The sequence below is a fragment of the Lichenostomus cassidix genome, chromosome 5 (assembly GCF_008360975.1).
Source record: "Lichenostomus cassidix isolate B80296 chromosome 5, HeHo_3.0, whole genome shotgun sequence".
Lineage (NCBI taxonomy): Eukaryota > Metazoa > Chordata > Aves > Passeriformes > Meliphagidae > Lichenostomus > Lichenostomus cassidix.
Window position 1 is genome coordinate 26,300,652 of NC_139486.1, and position 24,478 is coordinate 26,325,129.

Consider the following 24,478-nt stretch of genomic DNA (forward strand, 5'->3'; position numbering starts at 1 on the left):
GAAGCAAAATATGATGAATAAAAATGGGGCCAAACTTTTGGTTTCTGACTAGCAATATTCTCCTAGTGCAAAATTCTTATTTTATGGATAAATTATGAGTGGTAAAAATGCCATGAACATACATGAAATTTAGCAGAAATAAACTTTTATCAGCACAGAGGCAGCATGTCATGGTTTAACCCCAGCCAGCAACTAAGCATCACACACAGCCTCTCACTCACCACTCAGTGGGATGGAGAAAAGAATCAGAAGGGTAAAAGCTACAAAAATTGTGCTTTAAGCTAAAGTTTCATAGGAAAAGCAAAAGCCGTGCACAAAATTGAAGTAAAATGTGGAATTAATTCACCACTTCCCATGGGCAGGCATGTGTTCAGCCATCCCCAGGAAAGCAGGGCTTCATCACACGTAATGGTGACTTGGGAAGATAAATGCTGTAACTGCAAATGTCCCCCGCTTCCTCCTTCTTCCCCCAGCTTTATGTACTGAGTATGATGTCATAGGATATGGAATACCCCTTTGGTCACTCAGGGTCAGCTGTCCCAGCTGTGTCTGTATCCAACTCGTTGTGCATTCCCAGCCTACTTGTTATTGGCATGGTACATGGAGCAGAAAAAGCCCTGGCTCTGTGTAAGCACTGCTCAGCAGTAACTGAAACATCCTTGTATTATCAGCACTGTTTTCACCACAAATCCATAACTTGGCCCCATACTACCTACTCTGAAGAAAATTAACTCTATTCCAGCCAAAATCAGCACACATTATTAAAAAGAGAGAACCATTCATGTAAGTATAAATACAAACAGAAGCGAATGTTGTTGATATAGTGTAGTATGAGTTTTGAATTTGGAATTATATATGTATATATAATTTCTAGTAATTTCCTAAGGGAAAAAAACAACTGTGCAAGGAACACTGGAAAGAATAGCCCTCAATCAATGCTCTAACTTTCTCATACCCGAGGGGCTGAAAATGTGACACATGAAAAAGAAGAGTTGCAGATGGAACAAGTATTACATGTATATAAAATGGAGAAATGCAAATTCGCATAGCTAATGACAAAATCAGACCAACTATTTGGAATGGAGGAAGACTTTCAAACATAGAGGTCCTCTCCCATCCTGGATATTTCCTGTTCCCTACTGTTTACTTATGGCATTCGGAAAATTGTAACTCTAACAGCGTGTGACCCAGGTACTCTGCTCCCCTCCTCCTCTGATCTTTCCTGATAATGAACGGAGCCTTTGCATCTGAAGAGAGGAAAGAAGAGGAGGGAAGTCAATTAATCAAAGCCATTTTTCCAGGCACATTTGCAGCTATCGAGCAGTCTAAATATCACTCATGAGCAAGTATACATTATGGAAAATGCATGTGCATTGGCCTGACAGCAGCTTTTTAAACAACATATTAATGTCATCCCTAGAACTACAGTGCATAAAATGTAGTTTGCAAGTTGCAACAAGCAAAATATCCTTACAAAGCCCTCTGCACTTTTCGCAATCACCATGTACCTATATATAACTATCAACTGTTCTTGTTTAGCAAGAAAGGAAAAGTGAGGCAGGAATCATGCCATTTTGAAAAAGCTAGAGAACTATAATAAATGGAATAAAAACTCCAAGAGTGTAAAGACAAGACATCAGGAGTGCTATCTTCTGCTGACAGCATGGGGCAATGGAGCCCAGCCTTCACAAAATGAAGGTGTTCCCTGACTTTTATGAAACTTATTGATCCACAAGACAATAGTGCAGAACATCCATGGGTTAAAAAAGCAAACCTCCTGATCTATTCTAGACTCTGAACATGCTAAAAATAAAAGAGCGCTTTCCCATCATATAATAATTTCTCCTTTTTATCTTATTTTTCTGTACAAGTAGGGATAAGAAAAGATTGTTTGCAAAAAAAATATTTTAAGTTCCCCATACGATTTATTTTATGATTGTAGCTACTTAAATTTAGGAAGCTTCTGTTGCATAGGTATTCTACACCATGAACACACTGAGCTCTGTTATGCAACATTTCACCATTCTGTAACACTCTGTTCTTAGAAAATCTTCGTAATTTGGTTAAACACCTGGATCTTGACCTATTCATATCTACACTAAGGACACACAACTAATAATTTTTTGTTTGTTTCCAGAGGCACAGAGACTTTGTAAAAGCATGATTTCTTTTTTTAAAGTCATAATGTATTGATTGATTGTTTCCAGTGCACTGTCTCTGAAATACAAATCAGAAACTAGGTATCATGTGAACTTACAATGTATACATAAATGTAGGTTAATTTGAATGACATGGCAGTTTACACCTATTGTCAGATTAAGACAAGGTATTAAAAGAAATATATTAATTTTCTCAGTTTAGCTTACTATCAGAATGTGTGGTGTACTTGGGTACCCCTGAAAGACAATTTTCTTGAGGTTCATTTTTTGTATTATTAAACACTTCTAGGAAAAATATTGCTGTTTCTTGAGTGTTTATTTTTTAGAGCAATGGTACAGACAATTAAAAATTATCTGACTGATTTGGATTCTATGATTTTAGAATTTGAAAAAGAAAGCTTAATTTAAAACTTCCTAATAGTATTTTGCATTCTTTGAGAAATCTACATTACTGAAATATGAACTTCTATATTTGGGTATCATTGAATGCAAATTTTGGCTAAGAATGTAGCACTTATAATTAAAACACCCACTGTGACAGATATAATTCAGTTGTGAAATTTAGAATAACGGGAACAAGTCGCTGGTAGAAAAGATACGGGACACCCATTTCATTTGTCTTAAAGGGAATATGATTCAAAACAATTCCTGAGATTTTATTCTTATATGCCTAATATATAGCTACTTTTTCAAGTATATTGGTTCTGGCACAGTTATCTTCCAATAATTTGCTTTAACAAAATACCAAGATATCAAGTACTGAATTCAAATTTTGGTCATGGAATGGCAGCTGCCTATTTTCTTCTTCTTTTTCTTTTTTTTTTTTTTTTCTTTGAGGCTTTCTGATGACACAGAAAGTCTCTGTTTGGACAGTGCCTATTATTTAAGAATTTGAGTTAATAATTTAAGTTAATAATTTGAGGTAATAACCTAATAAACCATGTAATAACCCAGTGGTATTTTCAGACTCCTGAATACCACCTACCAATGACATTCAGTAAATCAAAGAGAGAACTACTATGTAAGTTGTCCTTATATTAACATGGAAATGGTCATACATTTAGCTTCTAGGAAAGCCTCACATTTTTTTATTAAGCTTACTTAATATTAAATGAGCATTACTAGGACATGTTTTCCTGGGCACTAATCATTACATATGAAAAGCTTTCAGACAATGTCTCCTTTATTCATGTTTTCCATAAAACCTAGGTGTCTACTAAGAATTTTTTATTTTCTTTTCTTTTAAGATGTATTTCCACCTGACACTCTACCTGCTAAATAGAACACAAGCACTATGGAAATGCTTTATGCAGCTCCATAGCTAAGGTTGAGTTGTACAATGGCAGGGATTCTACCTTTGCTTTTTAAGGAGAGCATGATGAATCCTCTGAAGCAGCAGCACCCACTATGTGTCTTTTTCTTCTCTTCCTGAAACTAACATGCCCTCCCTGTAGCAATGATGGCCAAGGGGCCAATAATCACCAAATGCTAAGCAAACCTTTAATGCCTAACAAAACATGACCATCATTTTCCTTACACAAGCCACACATTTTCTTCTGTAACCAGTGAAAACTGTTAGATATTTTTTAAGAGTGAGTAGTTAGTGGAAAGAAGATTTGGTCTTCTATTCTCTGCAACAATGAGATTTTGAAATATAATCATTTATTAGTTTCTCTGGGGGCAATTCCTTCCACGGGCCTCTGTAGGCAAGTAAAAATGGGCAAAAAATGGTATCACTTTTATGTTGATTCACAATACCTGAATACAATCTAAAATGCCTTTAAAATCGACACAAAACTGATCTGGGAACCTCACTACTAAAATCCCATAATCATCATGTCATACAGGTATTGTGCCACTGTAGATGTAGATCAGATGTAAGACGATTTGACTACTCAGACAATTTCTCTGTGTAAGTTTATAATTCGTCTATAATATTAACTGAACATTCTGGGATCAAAATGGTTAGTAATGAGCTAACTATAGCAACCCTGGGAATTATTTTACCTTCTGATGACTCATATGCATTCTCCACCTTTCACTTGATCTGAACGTACATTTTATCTGGGAGGAATCAACCACATTCATGAGGAGACAAACTATTGGGAGTTTAGTGAAGAGCAAGAAAAATTTGTTTAATAGTGGAAAGGGTGGGAAAAATAAGAAATAAACAAGACTGACTGAGTGTTGAATACAAGTAAGGAGCTGTCTGGTTCTGTTTTTATATTTCATGAATCTGAACAGCAAGCAGAAAGAAGACTTAGTATGGTATCAGAGGGTATAGTAAATGGGACTAATGGAGTTAAATTAAGAAATAGAAAATTTAAGATAAATATGAAATTTCCCAAGAAAGTCAGATCTATTAGACAGTATAATAACCTCCTAAGGGGAACAGTGAAAGCCCAGATCCCTTGAGACCATTAAATCTAGACTGGATAAAAATGTGGGAGTAAGGACTGCAAATGCACTGACAGAGCAGTAACCGAGGTCTTTCATATGGCCACAGAATTTCCGCTGGGCAAGCAAAACTAAATACAAAGAGACACGCTCTACTCCAGCAGTCCTATAGTAATTCATGCTCATGTAAAATCACCTCACCCTTTTCTTCTCTGTCACAGCTTCTGCCACACCAGTATTGATCAATGGTTTTTTCTTTCCCTTTGTTACATTTTAAAAACAAATAACACGATCTTCCTCATATTGAACACTTTAGGTCCCTCTGTTTATGTTTCTCATTCCTCATTGTGTTTGTCATCTTTCAGGTAATTTAGCCAAGTTTTGAATTCATAGTTTTAGATGTGGAGAAAAAGGATAGTTAGCTCTACTCTCCAGGATGCCTTTTTTGCAGATTTAGAAGACATAGAGGCTATTTTTGCAGATATTTTATATTTCAAAATCACATAAATTCTTCTGCTACCAACTCTAATTTATTTTCTGTGTTGCACTATGTAAATTTCTCTTTGATTTTGTCTGTCCAAACATTTTTCATTGTCAAAAAAGAAAGTTCACATGAAGCTTCCTAAACTGAATCCCAGTTTGTTTATTATCAAGAGACAATGAGGGCCGAACACAGGCACAAAATGATGTGGGTAAAATTGCTATACAGTGACACAATTGCTAAGTTGCCATAATCATGAACTACACATGCAGTCCACTGTATACAACTGCCCTTAATCATTTCTTGCCTTCTTGAGATACTCAGAAAATAATCTGCAGAAATCAAGTGATAACAGCTTTCCAAACCAAAGATGAATTCATGGGACATAGCAGCCTTGGAAAATATGGAGTTACCAAGGGGAAAATAACTTATACATGTCTATTCTTAAAATATAAATTTATTAACTAACAGACCAAAATGAACTCTCTGGCATTAAATAATACTATGCAGTTTTAAAACAATTCTTGAAAGATTTCAGTTTGAGGGGAATATGAAGGAGATGTAATTTGTTTTATACATGTACAGATAAAAGGTTTCATGCAATGTAAAGGTGAACTGAAATTCCTTCTTAGCAAAATACAGTTAATAAATAAAAATCCCAAATTACTAACCCAATTCATATGTAGAATTAAGAAAGGTGGAAATTATTGTTTAAATGTGAAGAACTGTCCAAACAGTTTAGAAACCTCTGTTTTTACCACACTGCAACTATACACTCTGGATTCAGACTGTAATACAGGTGAAGCCAAATGTATTAAAATGACAGCAACATTTCCTATACTTTAACTCACGAAACAGAAAAGCTTACATTGAGGTTATTTGGTTTACCGATTTAAAAAGTTGAATAATAGTCAAAACTGACAATATACATGTATTCTGTTTGTTTAAGTTTGCTGTCTTATTTGCTATTAAATCATTTCATTTGCCAATGAATTCTGCTGGGTTTAGTCTACATCTCTGATTAGTATGTTCTGCAGTCTGCTTCCTACAAAAAAGGACATACATTCAGGTACCCAAGATGCCTTTCAAGATAAAAAAAACCATAAACTTAAAAAATTCAAACTAGCAATAGGCTAAACAAATTCTATCAAAGTCCTTAGAGAAACATAAGATTAGGCCACTTGTGGTGCTCACTTTTTAGCACCATCATCCTGGAGAAAGTATTATGTGTTTTGAGAAAATTATCTAAATTAGCTGCCACGGACATTGGAAATTCCCATCTAGCAAAAGCACAATACATAACTTAGCCATTTCACAGGCTTTAATACCTTTAATAAAATTACCATTACCACTGGTACCACAAAGACAGTCAGTAGTTTAGCCCAAGGCATGTGTATTTAACCATATTTTCAATAAGAATAGATGTTTAATACTTCTCTAAACTGACATTTTTCAGAAAATGAGATTTTCCAGGGAGATGAGAATGATCTTTTTTTTCAGACATAGCAGTCTTGTTACAAACAGACAATCAGGTATCATGAAATATCACTGAAGCATCATTACTTCACCAACACAATTTCTTAAATGTGAAAATACAATCTATTTTCTGTATGAAAGCAATTGCTGTTTACAGCTCAGAAAGTGCTGAGCCATGATACGGCCAGAAACATTTATAACGGAGACAGATACATTCTTATTTCATTTCTCTTTAGATAATAAAACTCAAGCCCCCTGTATCTTAAGAAGAATTTAGTTCTGAATGGAGATGACATCTAAACTTTACATACAGAAAGAAAGTAAATGCTAGTGTGAATCAACTTGCCTGATTTGTTTTGAAATACTAATGATGTTTGCTCTACGGTATTTTCAAGACCCTAACAAGTTAAGTAAATATGGTGACTGAGAAGGTCAATATAATGAACCAATTCTTGGCTAAAAAGGACTTTAATGTGGCACAAAGCTTGTGACTAAATTGGAGTAAAAATTACAGTCAGGATCTGAAAAGAAAACCAAGAAACTACTACTCATGGAAATTATTAGTTAGCATATCCAAACCACACTTGGTACTGCAGTAACTACATGCAATCCTAGCCACTTGTAGTTTTTACAGAAAAGTATTTGCTCTTCCAGTTTCAACTAAACAGAAAATATATTTTTGCCTAAAAAAACAAGAAGCAAATAACCCTGGTATGAACCATTTTTTTTTCAAGGAGGTCATCCTCTTTCATTCTTTCCACAATTGACAAATTCCTCTTTATGCTACCTGGAGACACACGAAACCACCAGCTTCCATCTTTCATAAGAATATTTATACCCAAAGTTACAATGACAGTAAACATCAAAAAAAGCCCTGCAGAGGACTTGGGGGTGCTGGCGGATGAGAGGCTGGACATGACCCAGCAAGTGCACTTGCAGCCCAGAAAGCCAAACAAAATATCCTGGGCTGCACCCAAAGCAGTGCAGCCAGCAGGGTGATGGAGGGAGCTCTGCCCCTCTGTTCTGCTCTCATGAGACCCCATCTGTGGTGCTGCATCCACCCCTGGGGTCTCCAGAACAAGAAAGACATGGACCTTTTAGAAGCAGGTCCAGAGGAAGGCCACAAAAACTGTCAGAGGGATGGAGCACCTCTTTGCAAGTAAAAGGCTTGACAGACCAGGAGTTGCTCAGAGACCTTATGGCAGCATTTCAGTGATTTAGGGGGGCTTATGTGGAAGATCACAGAATCACAGAATATTTAGGGTTGGAAGGGACCTCTGGAGATCATCTAATCCAAACCCCAAGATGGTAAAAATCTTTTTAGCAGGGCCTATAAGAAAGGACAAGTGATAACAGTTTTAAACTGAATCAGGGTAGATTTAGACTGTATGTAAGGATGGATTTTTTACAATGATGTAAAAAACCACTGACATAAGTTGCCCAGAGAGGTGGTGGATGTCCATCCCTAGGATCCCTTTTCATATTGAAAACAACTCTGAGCAACCTAATCCAGTTGAAGATGTCCCTACTTATCATAGGCAGAGGGTAAACTAGATGAGTTAAACTACTTGTAGCAGAGGGTAAACTAGATGAGTTTTAAAGGTCCCTTCCAATACAAGCAATTAAGAGGTTCTATGATTTTCTCTCCTTCGAGTTTCAAGCTTAAATGTAAGCAGGTTACAGCCATGGTCTTACACAAAAGGACAAAAAGCAACAGCCACTTTGGAAGAAACTAAATTGTCATAGGAAACTCTAAACATTCTGTATCTGATTTTGAAGAAAAAATGAAAAATCTCTCACTACTCTCTCTCTTCTATCTTCCCTGTACTCAGGATTTCAGAATTTTACAGAAATTCTGAAGAATAAGACTGTTAGGACAGTCTTACTGGACAAAAATGGACAAAAATGCTTGACTACTAATTCCAAATTTCTAAGAAGACTTTATAATAATTAGTTTTATCTCTACTGAAACAATATGGTTTGCTGTCATCTACTAATAATGCAAGAAGTATTAAAAAAGTTGCAAGTTGCACCCAAATAAGCATAAAATATGATATTTTTCATTTGCAGGTTCCCATTTAAAATTTTTGTGCTACCTAGCCCTAAGTATGACTCTAGACACAGAAATGGCTTAGTACAAATGACCTAAGAGCACACCACACTACAGTACATAAGCAGGACTCTGGCAGCAATAAGAAACCAAAGCATTGCGTTAACAGCAAAGCAATAAGTTAAGACTACCATATTAAAAGTTCCAGGCCTCAGCAAAAATGTATGGTACCTTTTGTTGAAACCTTTTCCTCAGTGGTTTTTCACATTAGCTAGATTACTTCTTTACTGTGCTAAACTATATTGTCAGGCCATGGATAAAGTCAAATGTCTTTTTTAGCAAACCATAACAGTCAAGAGATACATGGTGAATTCTTATTTGTCAAGCTGGTTAGAAAGTCTGCTTGGTTTCACAAGCACAGCACTACCACCTAGACAGATGCTTTCAGCTCATAAGCTGCCTTCAGGATACTGTTTTTGATGAAAACTGATTTGCATACCACCAAGTCTATGCTTAGAGTCTGCTAGTAGCTGATTTTGATCAGGGTGCCAATGGGCAAGAATCAGCATAACAGAAAAGGAGAGATACAAAAGATAAAGTGAATCAGAAACCATTTTCAGAAGTTCCTTTTTGATAAGGTAAATGAAGCTGTCTTTTCTCTGGGAACCGATTTTAACCTAATTGTTCGAAAAATTCAAAACCTGCTTCATTTTTTCACTAGTAGGACTAACTGAGGCCTTTGTGGAAAAGTAGATTTCTGCTGAAAAACACGCCTGTTTTATGAAAACATATTAGTGTTTTCGACATCTGCTGGCTTGGGTGGCTGCCTGCAGAGTGCCAGATGTTCAAGTAGTGGCTGCTCCATGTCAGCTCTTCCATATGAATGGGAAGCACACAGCTCCCAAATCAGTTTAACCAACATTACTGAGTTGTGAAGACCTGTAAAATTGAAAGAATAATTTCAGCCACTATTCCAGGGATCTCTGAGAGCCTTTTCACTTCTAGATTTGTGCTCTGGTGTTATCTAAAATGAAGCATATAGCAACTTCTGTTCTGCACAACATCAGGGAACTGCGTTTCAAAATTTGCAAGAAAACAGCTCTCCAAGCTGAAGATTGTCTATTTCAGCACACATTCAAAATGTAGACTACCTTTCCATTTGTAGGAAAAAAAATCATACTCTTCAGCAAACTATATGGTTTCTCATCATGGCAAAATCTATGGAGTTTAAGTTGTAACTTTGATTAAGAGTGAAATTCCAATATGTCTTACAGTTGATAATTATAATTGTGGTGTATTTGGGGATCAGGTCTGTGCCTGTGTGCACACACAGTGCATTTAGCTGTGAATTCCCTTGGTGGTCCAGGAGCTCCCCAGCTAGTTTCTGCGCAAATGAGATAATTGGGAAAAACAGGTCAAACTGAGGAGAGGCTGCCTTCCACCTTCACCACATTGTGCTTCACTGTTTCAGGAGCTAACCAGGTTGGGCCTTCAAATGGTTACAGAGATGCCCCTGCAGACAGCTCTTGCTGAGCCAAGAGCAATAGACAAACACTATTCGTGTACTTCAAAGTGTTGATTAACATCCTTATGGACAGTACTGCCAGAGCAGGTATAAGAATTAGCAAGAACAATTGTTTGGGAAATTGTACCAATTTAAGCTGAAGATGTCATGCTATGACACTTGTAATAGAGTCTCATATTGCCATCCTGTTCAAGAGATTTGACTCCTCATATGAGCATTATTTTATGCAAGGAGTCTCATAAGTTGATGCTGTAGGTTTCTTGCAATGCTTTATTTTTAAAAAACACTTGATTTAAGGGTCTGTGCCACACCATTTCTTGAAATGTCAAAGAAGAAACGCAAGGCTGAGTGAGGAGAGATTTTAAAATTCAAACCTTTATCACCAGTTTACACTGGAACCCTAAAGTGACAATCTACAATGTCATACACTGAAAAATTTGGAGGATGTTCACAACTTTGGCCTTGCCACCTCTGCAGGACTTTTCCCAACCAATGAGAAATGGAACAAGTACAATTATTCTTTTCTTGCTCCTGATATTTTATTTTCTTAAATTTTGACATGATATTTCATTCATAAATGTAAAATATTCTCTCTTTATGGCACTAATTTTGTCATCACAACAAAAGTATTTCCAAGAAAACAGTATCACACTTAGTGGAATTGATAACCTGTGCCAAAGGTTAAGGACACATCTATACTAGAAAAAATATTTATCTACAACAAGTTTTCACTCATTCTATGACGAGAAAACCTGCGCCAGTTACGAAACAGTTATGAGATGTGCTGCTATAGATGCAGTACATAGGAAAGAACCAAGACATTTTCTTTGTTTTCCCAGATAGTTTACTACTAGTGTCTGTATTATAAAGCAATAAGTCTGGAACCTAATCTTGTAAAGTTCTAAGTTCTTTACTTCAGCATATCTTAAGTGAGTCTGACATGTATAACCTGACTAGCAAAAGACGAAAATGAGAGCTATAAGTCCCTCAGAGAAACCAGGATCATCACTGTCTTAAAATGTTCAGCTAAGGGAAATTTCAGCAGAGAGCTTAACATGAACTGAAGTTCATATACTTCTGTTTAGACATAGATTAGGATGTCTGACAGATAAAAGCCACTGAAAAGCTGACAATCTAGTTAATACAAGTAACTATCTTCCATGCTACAAAAATTCCAGCATTTTCTGCTGTGTAGAAACTACTATGATAGCATACATTTCCTGAAATCCAAAAAACAAAACTCAGTTATGTTTTTTCAGGTTATTCAGTGAGTTATTCACTGGCTATAGATGCCATAAAAATAATTATAATATTATCAAATTGAAACTGAACCCTTCTTTAGACATTTTACGTCTGCAGTGAAGTAAAAAAAACCCCAACGTGTTTCATGACAGTGATCCTGAAGTATATGAGGATTTTCTTACCCCAGATACACAGAGTGCAGCTGGGAGCCTAAGTACTGACAGGGGAAAGTGAGGTTGTATAGGTGCCCACATACTCATTTATTCAGACTACCTCTAGCAATGATGGAGTTGCCTCTGAGTTCCTATTCCACATTCCAGTCTATATAGAGGGGTTAGGCCTCACCTTCCCCAGAACCACATGGCGAAGTTGGAAGTAATTTGCCTGCGAATGAGCTACTGTGCTCCTCCCCATGAAAGAAAGCGGAAAAGAAACTCTGTGAGTTACTAAGCCTGGTAATTGCCTTGTTACCTGGAATATGTTTCTTTTTATGCAATCAAGAGTGAAAATTGCAATTCTACTTATAAAAACATTTAAAAGTTTCATGTTGCAGAGTACAAGGAAAACAAATTGAAATGACGAATGCCTTTTTTCTGAAGTCTGATTTCATGATGTGCTCTGTCTTCAGAGCACCTGTAAACACAATGGGAATCATAGGACTGAGTGTGTGCAGAAGGTAAGGCAAAAATCTGAACTCTGCCACAAAACCCAAAATCTGCAACATAAGGCAAAAATGAAGTGTCTTCATGCTGCATTTGATAGACTACCAAAAGGGGCACTTAATCCAGTGACTGCCCATAGGCACTACTGCAACAAATATGTTTAAGAACAAAAGAGACAGGAGCTGTCCGCATAGCTGAAATCCTGAAGACAGTTTTCAGTTTGGTTCTAATTGTATATGTGGTTGATGTATAATTAATTAATTTAATAATGGTCACTCCAATATTACAGTAGGGATTAAGATGACATTTCTTCCTGTAATGCATCATGTGACTTCCAGGGACTGGCAGAGATTATCAGAGACTGGAAATGAGACTGAGCTTTGGGGTTGATGATCTGATGTGGGTTCAGCTAATGTACTGTTTTATCTAGCTGGAGTGTCCAGGTTATTGGCTTAGAGTAGCACTATCACCATGTTTTCTTCCATTTCATACTGGGAAGAAACTAACATTTTGGCAGAAAGAGAGGAAATTTCTTAGCTTATTTTGAGTACCTTTTTAATTTTCTTTTTACTGGCTAGAGTAGTTTACCTATAAAGACACCTGCCCATTGAACAGCACATATTGACCTCTATTTTTTATCTGCAGTATAAATCTGTATTAATTGAATGACAGAAATGCACATCAAGTTAAATGATTGAAATAGCTATTTCAAATATTTTAACTAAATGACACTCTGCTATGTTAAAACTCGGGGAGAGAGAATAAGAGTTCCTCACTAATAAGAGTTTTGTTACTATTACACTGTAGTAAAAATCATAGAACTCAACAGAAAAAAATATCTTTTCTCCTCTTGCTATTGCCTTTTCTTTCAGTTTGGACATAAATTTTGAATTGTAATGAAATTCTGCCTTTTAATTTAATTTTTGCAAAGTTATCAGTACATATTTCAAATACAGAAAATAATTTGTTGGTATTTTTATTAAAATAAACTGCAATGCTGCAAATCTTACATTAAAATATAGATGCACACTACTAATTAAAAATAATAATCAAATAAAAAGCACAGCAGAATACTTCAATTACTGATAGCAATCATAGTATAATCTTGTCCTACCAAGTGTGTCTCCAGGTACAGTTTAAGGCTGTCTGTCTCTGCTTTCGGAGGAGTCCAATTCTCTGTTGTTTCCATGGCTTCATTTAACCAGTGAATGAATTCATCCAGCTTGCTTACAAACCCCTGACCATGTAAGAAAAAAGAAAGAACAAGAAAAGCACATTTGTTAGCAAAATGGCAATGTGAAAAATGTGTGCTCAATTTCATGATATCCTTTTTCAGCCAAAAGAGTAAAATTTCTGCCTCTTACAAGCCTAAAACAACAAATAAACCAATTAGAGAGTGGTCTTCTGGTAACTGCGTAGCAGAATAGTGTTTCTGGGGATAATCTAATGTGATATTTTGGGACAAGACAATGTGGGATCTATATGACTGTGATGAAATAGAGAAAACAGCAAAGTTTTAGAAGATATGAGGGAGATATATAAAAAGTTTCATAGATATTATAATGAAAATTGAGCTAAAGACCTTGCACTGGGCAGACTGGGTGTACTGTGAGCACTGGATGCTGACAAAATGACTGAACAAAGCTGCATTAACAAGGTATATAACATAGTAGGCAGAGAGAAGAAATTACTTGTCAGAACTTGGGTGTTGTGATTCCTGTTTTGGTTCATAGCATGAAATTCAGAAAGAAGAAATCAAACAGTAGATGAGGCAGACTATATAGCGTTTAATATAAATATTGCTGATTGCATATGAGACACACAGATGGTGCTCCGGAGAAGACAGGAGCTCTTGCTTCTCAGGAGCACCATTTATTTCAAGATTAGTACCAATTATATTGTCTGATTAAAAATAGTGCCCCTGAATTTACATGATTGGATGATTCTATAGGCACATACTGAGTACAGATAATTTTACCGAAGTCTTATCCACCACAAAGCAAGAAAGCAAATGGAATAAACTGACCGTGATGTTTATAAGCACCCTGAAAATTAACTCTGAAAAGGAATGTGCATCTATTACAAGCATTGTAAGACTAGATTAAGTTAGGTCTAATACTGGTTATATTATTAGTCATTAGCTATGAATTTCCAGCATAGTGAGAATTTTAATTTCCAGTTAGATAACAACTCAGTATACACACTCAGTACCTCACTCTCCCCACTCCATTTATTAAATGGTTTCTGCTAATTATTAGTCCATTCAGACAGCTAAAAGCAAACTAAACATAGAACTTTCAAAGACTCCTGAGTGTCTCAGGACCCCAGATCCTCTCCTCCAAAGCTGTACATGAAACTGGAATTCTAAACAAGACAGAAACAGGAGTCTGAGCAGTAAGTGCAAAGCTGCGATAAGTACCACAGTAATAACCCAGACCAAGCAGAATCACACTTCCCTCAAAATTCATGATAGAAGAGTCATTTTGGTCCAGCACTGTGTCAAGGAGTGGGGTCCAGTAATCAACTCCTGGCTCCCAGGTGAAGCAGCAGTGCTTCTAAACCAAAGCTAGACTCTGGCAGGAAGCTGCAGTGCATACTGCAGGCATGACAGCACCCACTTCAGCACCCTGAGGGCTTTAATATTTCTGTGTGAGTCCTCACAAGGCCTCAGGATAAGGAGACCATTGCTATGTCTATTCAAGGAATCCACTGTATATGAAACCATTATAAGGAAGAAAACTGTTATTGTGCAGATTTCATTGTAGGCTGTTTATCAGGACACATTCCAGAAAGCAGGAAGAAAGGCAGGGAAAGCAACCCAGGGGCTATGGTGACTGATACATTGTGCCTTTACTCTAGGGCAAGTAATGAAGGTAACCACATCTCCTGTCTCCCAACAGCAGGCTATACCACAAGAGCTATGTTCCCCCATGTCAAGCTATGGAGACGGGCAGGGGCAAGATGCTCCCCTTCCTCCATTGCTTACTTTCTTCCAGCTCCCAGTGGAGCTGAAGAGATGCCAGACTGGCAGAGGAGTGGGAGACGTGAGCTGAGCGGGAGAGGAGCAGGAGGAGTAAAGTCCTTCTTGTCCCTCCAATAAATCTCTGCCTGCATTTTAGCAATGTGCTGTCCTTGAGAGACAAGGTGATATGGTAAGCAAAAAAAAAAAAAAAAAAAAAAAAAAAAAAAAAAAAAAAAAAGAAAGAAAAAAAAGAAAAAAAATGAAAAAAGGGTCTCCCTTGTATATGCGTCATGTATTTTACGGAGACAGACACGTATAACATCTGCCTGCAGTACTCAATGTCTGTATGCCTTCAAAAGTGCTTGGAAACACTGAAGGTTTGCAGCAGTATAAAAAGCAACTATTAGCCACGGAATAACTTCTGCCCTCTCACAAATCGTGTCTGTGTTGCAATGTCTGCTACTTGGCGTTGGCGCTCAGACACTCGCAAGCACCCAGCTCCGGCAGCCTCCTGTGTCCCTCGCTGCGCAGGCCAGGCGGGCTGCGGGCCCCACTGCGGGGCGGGGAATGCCGGGGGCTCGTCTGGGGGTTTGGGCAAAAAATACAGATACAGTCCTACAAAATCACGATGAGACACGTTAGCTGAGCAAGGGGGGCAAGAAAAAGAAAAAAAACGAAAGGCTGCAAGCTCCAGTGCCACCTGGCACCGTCGGGACCGCGGCGGGGGACATGGTGCCCGAGGGGAGCAGCGGCAGGGCGAGCAGCGGCCGCGGCCAGCCCCGGCGGCTTCTCTTCTGCCAGGCTGCACAAATCACAATAATCCTACCATTTTTCAAATGACGGCTATAAAATTTTATTGAAACCATTCAGAAGCGCACATCTGCAGCAGCCGAGCGCGGCGGAGCGCGGGCCGCGGGAAGGGCAGGGCGGGACGGGACGGGCGGAGGGCGGCCGGTTGAGGGAGCGCCGCGCGCCCGCCCGCGCGCCGTGCCTGGGCCCACAGCGCCACCTGCCGGCAGCTGCGCAGCACCGCGAGGGTAGCGCGCGGGGACAGCGCCACGGGGACAGCAACGGGACAGCACCATGGGGACAGCAACGGGACAGCACCACGGGGACAGCACCGCGGGACAGCACCGCGGGGACAGCAACGGGACAGCACCACGGGGACAGCAACGGGACAGCACCGCGGGGACAGCAACGGGACAGCACCACGGGGACAGCACCGCGGGACAGCACCGCGGGGACAGCAACGGGACAGCACCGCGGGGACAGCAACGGGATAGCGCCACGGGGACAGCACCGCGGGGACAGCAACGGGACAGCACCGCGGGGACAGCACCGCGGGACAGCACCGATGGGACACCACCGCGGGGACAGCACCGACGGGACACCACCGCGGGGATACCGACGGGACAGCACCGCGGGGACAGCACCGCGGGAAAGCACCGCGGGTACAGCACCGACGGGACAGCACCGATGGGACATTAGCGACGGGACAGCACCGACGGGACAGCACCGCCGGGACACCACGGAAGGGACAGCTCTCGGGGCACACCGGGGCACAAATTACAGACGGTTCGGTTTAAGCTGCTAGAGAGCGTACGAAATTGAAAAGTATTTGTATCTCAAATTGTACGTGAGAGTAAATCTCAGCAATGCAGGTCCTACTTCACTCGGCCTGAATTAGTGATCAGAACAATGCCCGGGATTTTTCTTTTTCACAGCAGTGCCCAGGATTCCATCCTATTCATCTGAATAGCCTGATGCCGGCGGGGAAGGGCAGAGCCGCCTTTACCCCGCAGCCGCCAGCTCCGCGGCTCCCCTGCCCGGGAGGGAGCAGCCCCGGCTCGGAAACACCCTGTGCAAGGATCGCGGAGCGCAGCGGCTCGGGCGCTCCGGAGCCGGCCGGGTGCTGAGCGGCCCTTCCTCGCCTCCGGCTCGTTGTCACGGCGAGGTTACCTACAGGCTCCGAGGCTGAGGCCAGTGCTCGCCGCCAGCCCTAGCCGAGCTCGGGCACAAACCACCCTGCCCGGGGACCCGGCTGGCCTGGGCAGCCTGCTCTCCCACACTTAGGGGAGTATCTGCGGTATGGGTGGTCCATGGAGCCCTGTCACAACTATGAATCCATGTTTTTAATCCTTTCAAGTCGTATAACAGATTGGAAGTCCAAAACATAATTTATCCCTGACTGAAGGGCCACTGCCCCTCCGCAGACTGACCGACATGGAGCCATCTCTGTGTAATCAAGATGGCCTAGTTAACTAGAACACTATTAATGATGTGCATGTAATCAGGGACACAAATAGCATTAGAATAGTTCCTCTTTTTATCCTCTCAAATGTTTCCCAGGATGTACGTTTTAAATAAATGGTTAAGACAAAAACAGTTCTAAAGAATAATGGAGGAAATGCTGTCTTACAATACAGAAAATCTATTGTGACACTCTCACAGAGCATGAAATTATCCTTTAAAAACAGATTACAATATAAATTATATTAAAACAAAGGATGAGGTTTAAAAGGCAATCCTAAATCCAAATCCAGGAATACTCAGTGAAAGAAATAAATTCATAGGATGACAAATTCTAACCAATACAGGAGATTTTTTTTTTCTCTTCATTTAATAAGTTACCCATGGAAACTCTTTACATCCCTTTCTAGACACTTCTTACCTTTTTGCTTTTTCTGATTAAGATGATGTTTTTCTTTCTCTAGATATTTTTTCTTCATCATTTTGAAGATGGGAAAAACTTTCAACAGGTATAAACTTCAGTGAAGTTTTGCTGATTTTTCCTGTTTAAGTGTCTGATCTACACAGTATCTCAGTAGAATGAAAATAATGTAAAATCTACTCAACTTGTACTTTCGTAGAAATTAACAGGAAATTTAAATATTGTATTTTCCATCAAAACTTGCTGGAAGTTGAAAACTCATAGCTGGCTACACTGAAGCTAAAATTGTTGTACAAGAATTCCTCAGAGAGAATAGAAGGGAACAGAACAGGAAAAAAAGAAAGACACACCAATATAATTCAGTCTCTGCCTTTAGACCAGCTGGTTCAGTTTTGCAAATATAATCGTTTTGCACTGTGCTAGCAAGGTAGACAAAAAAACTTGAGCTCCTACAGCATAAAGCTGTTCTTAGACTATGCTTAATACAGAAACAAATGTTTCTGGTTGTTATTGGACGATTTTAGCTGCTTCTGTAGTAAGGTTTGCAGATAATGATAAAGCACTTCCCATGCCTCAAATGAGAAATTTTTAAACGTTGACCTTTAAAACCTTCAGGTTTCCATTTTGTTTTATGACAATTTTACAGATTCTCCTGAGGGGAAGAGGAAAGTCCTGATCACACACCCCTGAAAAAAAGCTAGAGCAAAAATGGCTTCATTTGAAATTTGGCACATACAAAGTTGTTTTTTGGGGTTTTTTGTGGTCTAATTCTATTTTCTCTGGATGGATAAGAATGAAAAATACATACAATTCTAGGTACTGGGGGAAGGGTGGGGAAGCTTAACTCAGTGTGTGTGCTTAATTATCTTACAGAAGGAAAATATACTTAATTCAATTGTTCTGTACAATTAAGGAACTAATTAATGAACTGAAGTATTAAAAATAAATTTAATGGGATTTAACAAAATATCTTGAGACTTCCTTATTAATGACCAGAACACTCAAATTTTTTGGATCACAAGAATGAGAATTCACTTGCTGAGTCATGCAAAGAGGGCAGGTGATGTATCAGCTCAGAGGCCAAAGGCATGCATGGATATTGGGCTGAGGAAGGATGTACCTGGAAATGTGCCTCCTACCCTTTGTTCTGTTAAATATAAGGACATGCGAGAGATACAGATCCCCCACCTGCTGCACAGGGCTGCTGGGTTCTCCACACCCCGTACAGTTGCACAAAGGATCTTGATTTAGGCAGCCTGATTTTGTCTGGCATGTGGGATAACAGAGCAGGAGAGCAGCTGCAGTGCTGTGCTGCCAGGATAAGAAACCCTGGAGCATGGGGGCGAGGCCTACAGAGGTGGACAGGTGAACAAGTCTCACATGCAATTCCTTACATTTAATAGGACTCTGTATGTTCTGTCTATCCCAAATGTACATTATAAAAATAAAATACTTTAAATGAACACAGAAGTAGGTAGGCTTTGGCAACCAAGCAGTTTGTGCCTGACTCCATCCCTTCTTCGTGTTTGATGGATTCTGTTTAGATATTCCTCCCTAATCATGATGACTGTTAAGCACACCTCACTGCTCACTACCTGCACCCCATTACTGCCTCTAGGCATGGACCCGGATTTCCTCACTCCCTGTACTTCTCAAGCTTCCAGAGTCCCTTCCTATGATTTCCTACTGAATTAAGGCAGCTCATCCCATCTCTGGCCAAAGACCATCCATCCTCCTTTAGACATACATCTCCATTAACTTTCTACTTCCTAGTTTGCAGTAACAGACCCAACTATGATGTTACTGCCAGCAAATGGGTAAATCAAATAAATTTTGGTATCCACTGGTCCTTGCTGCATGCTCCTGAATTTGGTGGCACAGCCAATGTTCATGGTTTAAAAAGACAAAGTAGAGCCCAGGAGAAATATTATGGGCTGCCAGCAAAATAACAAGCAGTTGACCAACTAAAAATCTTCTGATAACAACTAGAAAGCTAGTGATAACAATGTAAGTGCTTATGAAACTACAGAAAGGCTCCAGCCCCTGAAGTTATCTTTGCATATTCTCATGCTTGTCAGGGGTGTTGCTCAGACATTTTCTCATTGGGTTGCAATTCTCTGAGAAGCGAAGACCTAGAAAAGCTTTTACTATCACAGGCATGAAAAAAATGTGTTAAGTGAGTCACTTAAAACAGTGCACAAATGCCTCTCAGCTAGGTTAACACCACTTCTTGCACTAGAACTTTTTAAGTTTCCTAACTTCATTTTAGTGGTTTAATTTTACTTTGACGTTTCAAGCTCTCCACTTTTTGGTCAGATAGGAAAGTAAACAGTGCTGGTGTTCAATAATTTTAGCACTTCAAATGATCTCATTTAGACTTTGAAGTTCAGCTTTCATTAATTGAATGGAATGGGAAAAGAGAAAGTTTCTATCTCAGCTGCAGCTATCACTTTACAAGTCCAGCTTTTATTAGACCCCATTTAGAACGGAAGTAAACTAAAGCCCAGTTCTGTAGATTTGAGCTTTAGTCCAAAAGGACTTTTAGGGTTACGAAAAATAGAATGTAAAAATATGCAACTTTTTGTTGTTGTTACACTAAAACAGCAGCAGTATCTTAGACGGTTTTAGTAGATTTTTGATATGAGATTCCTTTAGATGGAGAATTTGGATATATGCACTTAAGGAGTACATATACTGGAATTCATATTGCCAAAATTATGCTATAAAACAGAGGAAGCAACTGCATCCAACTAGCACCATTATGAAAAGTTTTATGGTACTCATCCTAGATCAAATTTTGGGTTTCCTTTTTATCGAAAAAAATCTGAGATTTATTGTGCCTACATGGCACAGGCAGCAAATTTATTTCAGTAATTTTTGGTTTGTGGTTTTGAGATGTGCAGTTTTTACACCACTCAATTTATTAGTCTTACGTTTTCATTTTACGTGTATGCTGGTTTATACTTAAGACACTTCTGGTCATTGTATTTGTAAAAGTATAAAGCTCTTCTAATGACCTAAAGATTAAAATCAGCATAAAAGCAAAGTGCCAAACCATTAAATGCAAACATAATAAAATTATCTGCCATGATAGCTAAGAGTGATGGTGGAAGGTCTACTGCGTTCCACAAGCCTCAGTGTAGAAACGCCAGACAACAGTGCTTGTTAAATTACTACCCCAGACCTTTTTTTCTCTCCACCTTCCCTTTTATTACACAAAGGGAGTTCTCTTCTTAAAAGAATTGGTTATGAGGCTGTGTGCTTAAAAATGAATGCTCAATTTTGTTGCAAGCAGACAGTGTTGTAAAGTTTGTTCCCAATTTACAAAAAGACTGAGCTCACAGAGGTGTCTGTGTACAAGGATGGGCTGGCTCTTAGGGCACTTCTATCACAGAATACATTAAGAAAACCCTTTGTCTAACCACAAAAGGACTTGCATATTAGTCTCAGGAGGAACACATTCCTGCCCATGAACTTTATTTTCAAAAGGATAAAAGTGCACTTTCTTCATAGGCAAAGGTAAGTCAAAGAAATCCAGGTACTCAAGAGGATGAGGCTGCAACAAACTGCCACGGTCAATTTAATTGGAGGTAGAGCCAGAGGCAATAATAAAACCATTAGCAATACAGATGTTAGCGATCCCCAAGGAATAAAGATGCCACAATGGAAATATTCTTTGTGTGATATTGTCAAGATTCTGTGACAGGCAGTGACCTTACAGAAACACACAACTGACCAAACACATCAGTAGGATGGAAATACTTATAATGCGGTTCAGGATATATTCACAAACAACTCAGAAATAGATCTTAGTGGCTTTCTCCTAAAGAGCCACATTTACTCAATAATCCCAGTTTATGAGAATGTGTGCCTTAAATGCTCACTTCAAACTGGGCAAAGATAAAGATCAAATATTTTTCTTAGTGGACATCCATGCAAAGAGATAAAAACTTCTACTACGTATTGTCTAGTTAAGCATTTTAAAGACTGTTAAATTACACAAATTTTTCATGAGTCAACCTCCCAGGCTTTGTGCCCAGCTACCACACACAGAAGTTACTATTTGAATGCATTTTCCCTAATGGGCATTTACTGAATTGGCCATGAATTTATGGTTACGGAATTTTCTGTTCCATAACAACAGGATGGTTACTGGCTCATTACTTTTCCTGGTTTTAGAGTCCAAGCTATTTTTCCATACTGTATTCTGACTAGAGCAGGAATAGAGAAAAATATTTTTTAATTTCTCAGTTTCCTAAAGCCTTCTAGGTAAAAAAGCCAGAACCATAAAGGTTGGATTAGTTTTAAAAGCATGAAAATTGAGGACAAACATGCAAAGTGTTACTTTTTAATTCATTATAAACAGCTATATTTGAAGACGATGCATGCAATTGTGCAATAGAAAGTTCACTGCTGCGATGGAACTGTTGACTTTGTTTCTGCTTCTAGACAAAGAGCAGGTTATGCTAACCTGAATATTAAGAATCATTCCTTAATATATCTCTGTAGATACTTGAACATTTCCATGATGCTACAAACATAATTCTTTCTTTATCCTTTGTCTTACCTTTGGCTCAAGGTGAAGATCTACTTTCTCTTTAAAAGAACTATCACAAGGCCTTCACTGCTGTTTGAAACTTGCGTGATTTTAAAAAAAGGAAATTCTAGGCACTGATAGATTCACTGTGGGGCAAAGATAGATTCAGGAAAACTAAGCCAAATGCTTCCTGAACCCTGTTCCTGAGAGGTATATTCTTAGATTAGCAGAGAAACTTCCAACAGCCCTGGTAACATTTCCCCCAGCCTTTTGAAGGATCAGTAAACACCCAGAACCTCAGAAGCAAAATCTGTGGGATGGAAGGACAGTGCTGGGGAGAACCACATAGCCCTGAGGCTAAGAGATCTGTGCATAGGAATGTGATACAGCAGCATAGGAAAAGCCAGTGTCATTGTGACTTTGCATGGGTTGAAGAGCAGGAGGGACTTGCAGGGAGAAGGAAGCAGAAAGACAAGAACATCTCATTCGTCCATCATTTAAAGAATCCTTTGGTATGAACTGAATGGCAGTATGGGCTGGCTGTAAGCCTCCAGAGATCATCTGCTCTGATGGCAATGGCTGCTGTCCTCTCCTCATGCTGCCATGGCCATGCATCCCACCTGAGATGTAATGTTAACAGGAACACAGCCAGACAAATTTTTAGGCCTCCTGCATTCATTCAGGTGAGGATTGAGGTCAGGCTGAGAAAACATGGTTGCTGTACCTTGAAAGCAGTGTGAGGTAAAAAGCACTCCTGGGGATTAAGTAAATAAGCACATCCCTCTAGGTGTGGAAAAATCTTACATAGGCATTCACATTCTGGATGTCAGGCAGTAATTGTGCTTATCAGCATCCTAAATTATCATGCCCTGTTAACCTAGAATGCCAGTTATTTTCAAGGTGGGACAGTGGGCACGTGCCCTCTGGTGGAGGCAGCACATGTCACCTGCCAGCACTGCTGAGCCACGGGAAAGAGCAGGAGGGACATTGACCAAAACCCATCCCTGTACACTGATAAGCTTCACTGCCACTGGCTTATGCAGGCACACAGGTATCAGCTAAAGAAGAAAATTATTTTCCACTGTTCTAATCAGTGGCTTTTACCAGAAAACCTCTACTGTGTGAATCTGTATTAAAATGTTTCTAGCACTCAACTTGTTCAGCATTCTGAGTCTGGGTGAAATTGCTGAGGTTGACTGGAAAAAAAGGTTCCTGACGAAACATTGCTGATACTATGGAATTATTAGTATAAGTAGCAGAAAGGAGAAACACATGAGTTGAAGGATACCAAGAGCCCTGAAAATGAGACAGAAATAGAATGAACATACAAGGAGGAAAATGGAGGAGTAGAAAATATAAGGAAAAGACAAGATAGCTATTTATGGTTAGTTAAAAAAAAAGTGTGACGTTCTTCGGGCCTTTGGCAATAAACCAGGCAGGAAGAAGCTCTGAGAGTTAAAACTGGAAAAGTCAGAAGCCATGATATTGAGTGATCTGCGTAATGTATGAACTTCTGAAGGATCATACAAACCTGGTCTTTGAACCTCATCATACTACCAGGACTGACATATAGCTTCCGAAAATATATTTATTTACAAAGAGCAACGTCTTTTATTGGTCATGTCTCACAGAAACTTTCACTGCTCTTAAAGTAACTTTTTTTCTGAGTCATTACTTTTCTACATTAAATTCAGGAGGTCTAAGCAGCAGCTAGGAAACAAAGAAAGATGCCCAAAATATCTTCTAATACAGGACAAGTTTTCTTTTATGTATCACAGCATCAAATATACTAAACTAAAGCCTTTTCAGCTTATACCTCCTGTGACCCTGACTAAGTTAAAGACTTACCATATCTAGAGATCAGCTACAACATGTGAATGTTTTTCAGATCACATAGTCTTATTTCTCTCAGTAAACCAGGGAACAAGAATGTCTCCAGAAATTTGTAGCCAATGATGTATCAAGAAACGGACAAGAACAAAAAATAAATCTGCCTGAGGCAAGAAAGATGATGCCAGTATTTCCCAGAAAGGGGGACTTCAGCTCTGCAGCAGCAGCTGGAAGGAGTGTCTGGATTCTGAAGGGACCAGGAGCACAGCACTGGAGAGGGGCCTGTCTTTGGTAAAAATGCCAGACACCAAAATGAGATGGTATGTCCTGTATAAAGGATAGTGGCACAAATCTGCAGTAAATTCACATCTATTTCACAGTCCCAGATAGTATAGGAAGTGTGGAAGTTCATTCAGGATGTCTTGTTCATAAGTATAAATTTATTATTTATTCTACAGGTAAACCTGAAATCATTTCCTGATAAGC

The 24,478-nt window shown here is 39.2% G+C and overlaps 1 protein-coding gene across 4 annotated transcripts in view; it reads right to left on the minus strand.

Annotated features, from left to right (window-relative positions):
* AKAP6 (A-kinase anchoring protein 6) overlaps nucleotides 1–24,478 on the minus strand; it is a 263,132-nt gene that overhangs the window by 144,223 nt on the left and 94,431 nt on the right. For all 4 annotated transcript variants that reach the window (XM_085061926.1, XM_085061924.1, XM_085061927.1 and 1 more), the window contains exon 5: nucleotides 13,107–13,229. In XM_085061926.1, coding sequence (XP_084918052.1) covers nucleotides 13,107–13,229 — 123 coding nt within the window. The remainder of the gene's footprint in view (nucleotides 1–13,106; nucleotides 13,230–24,478) is intronic.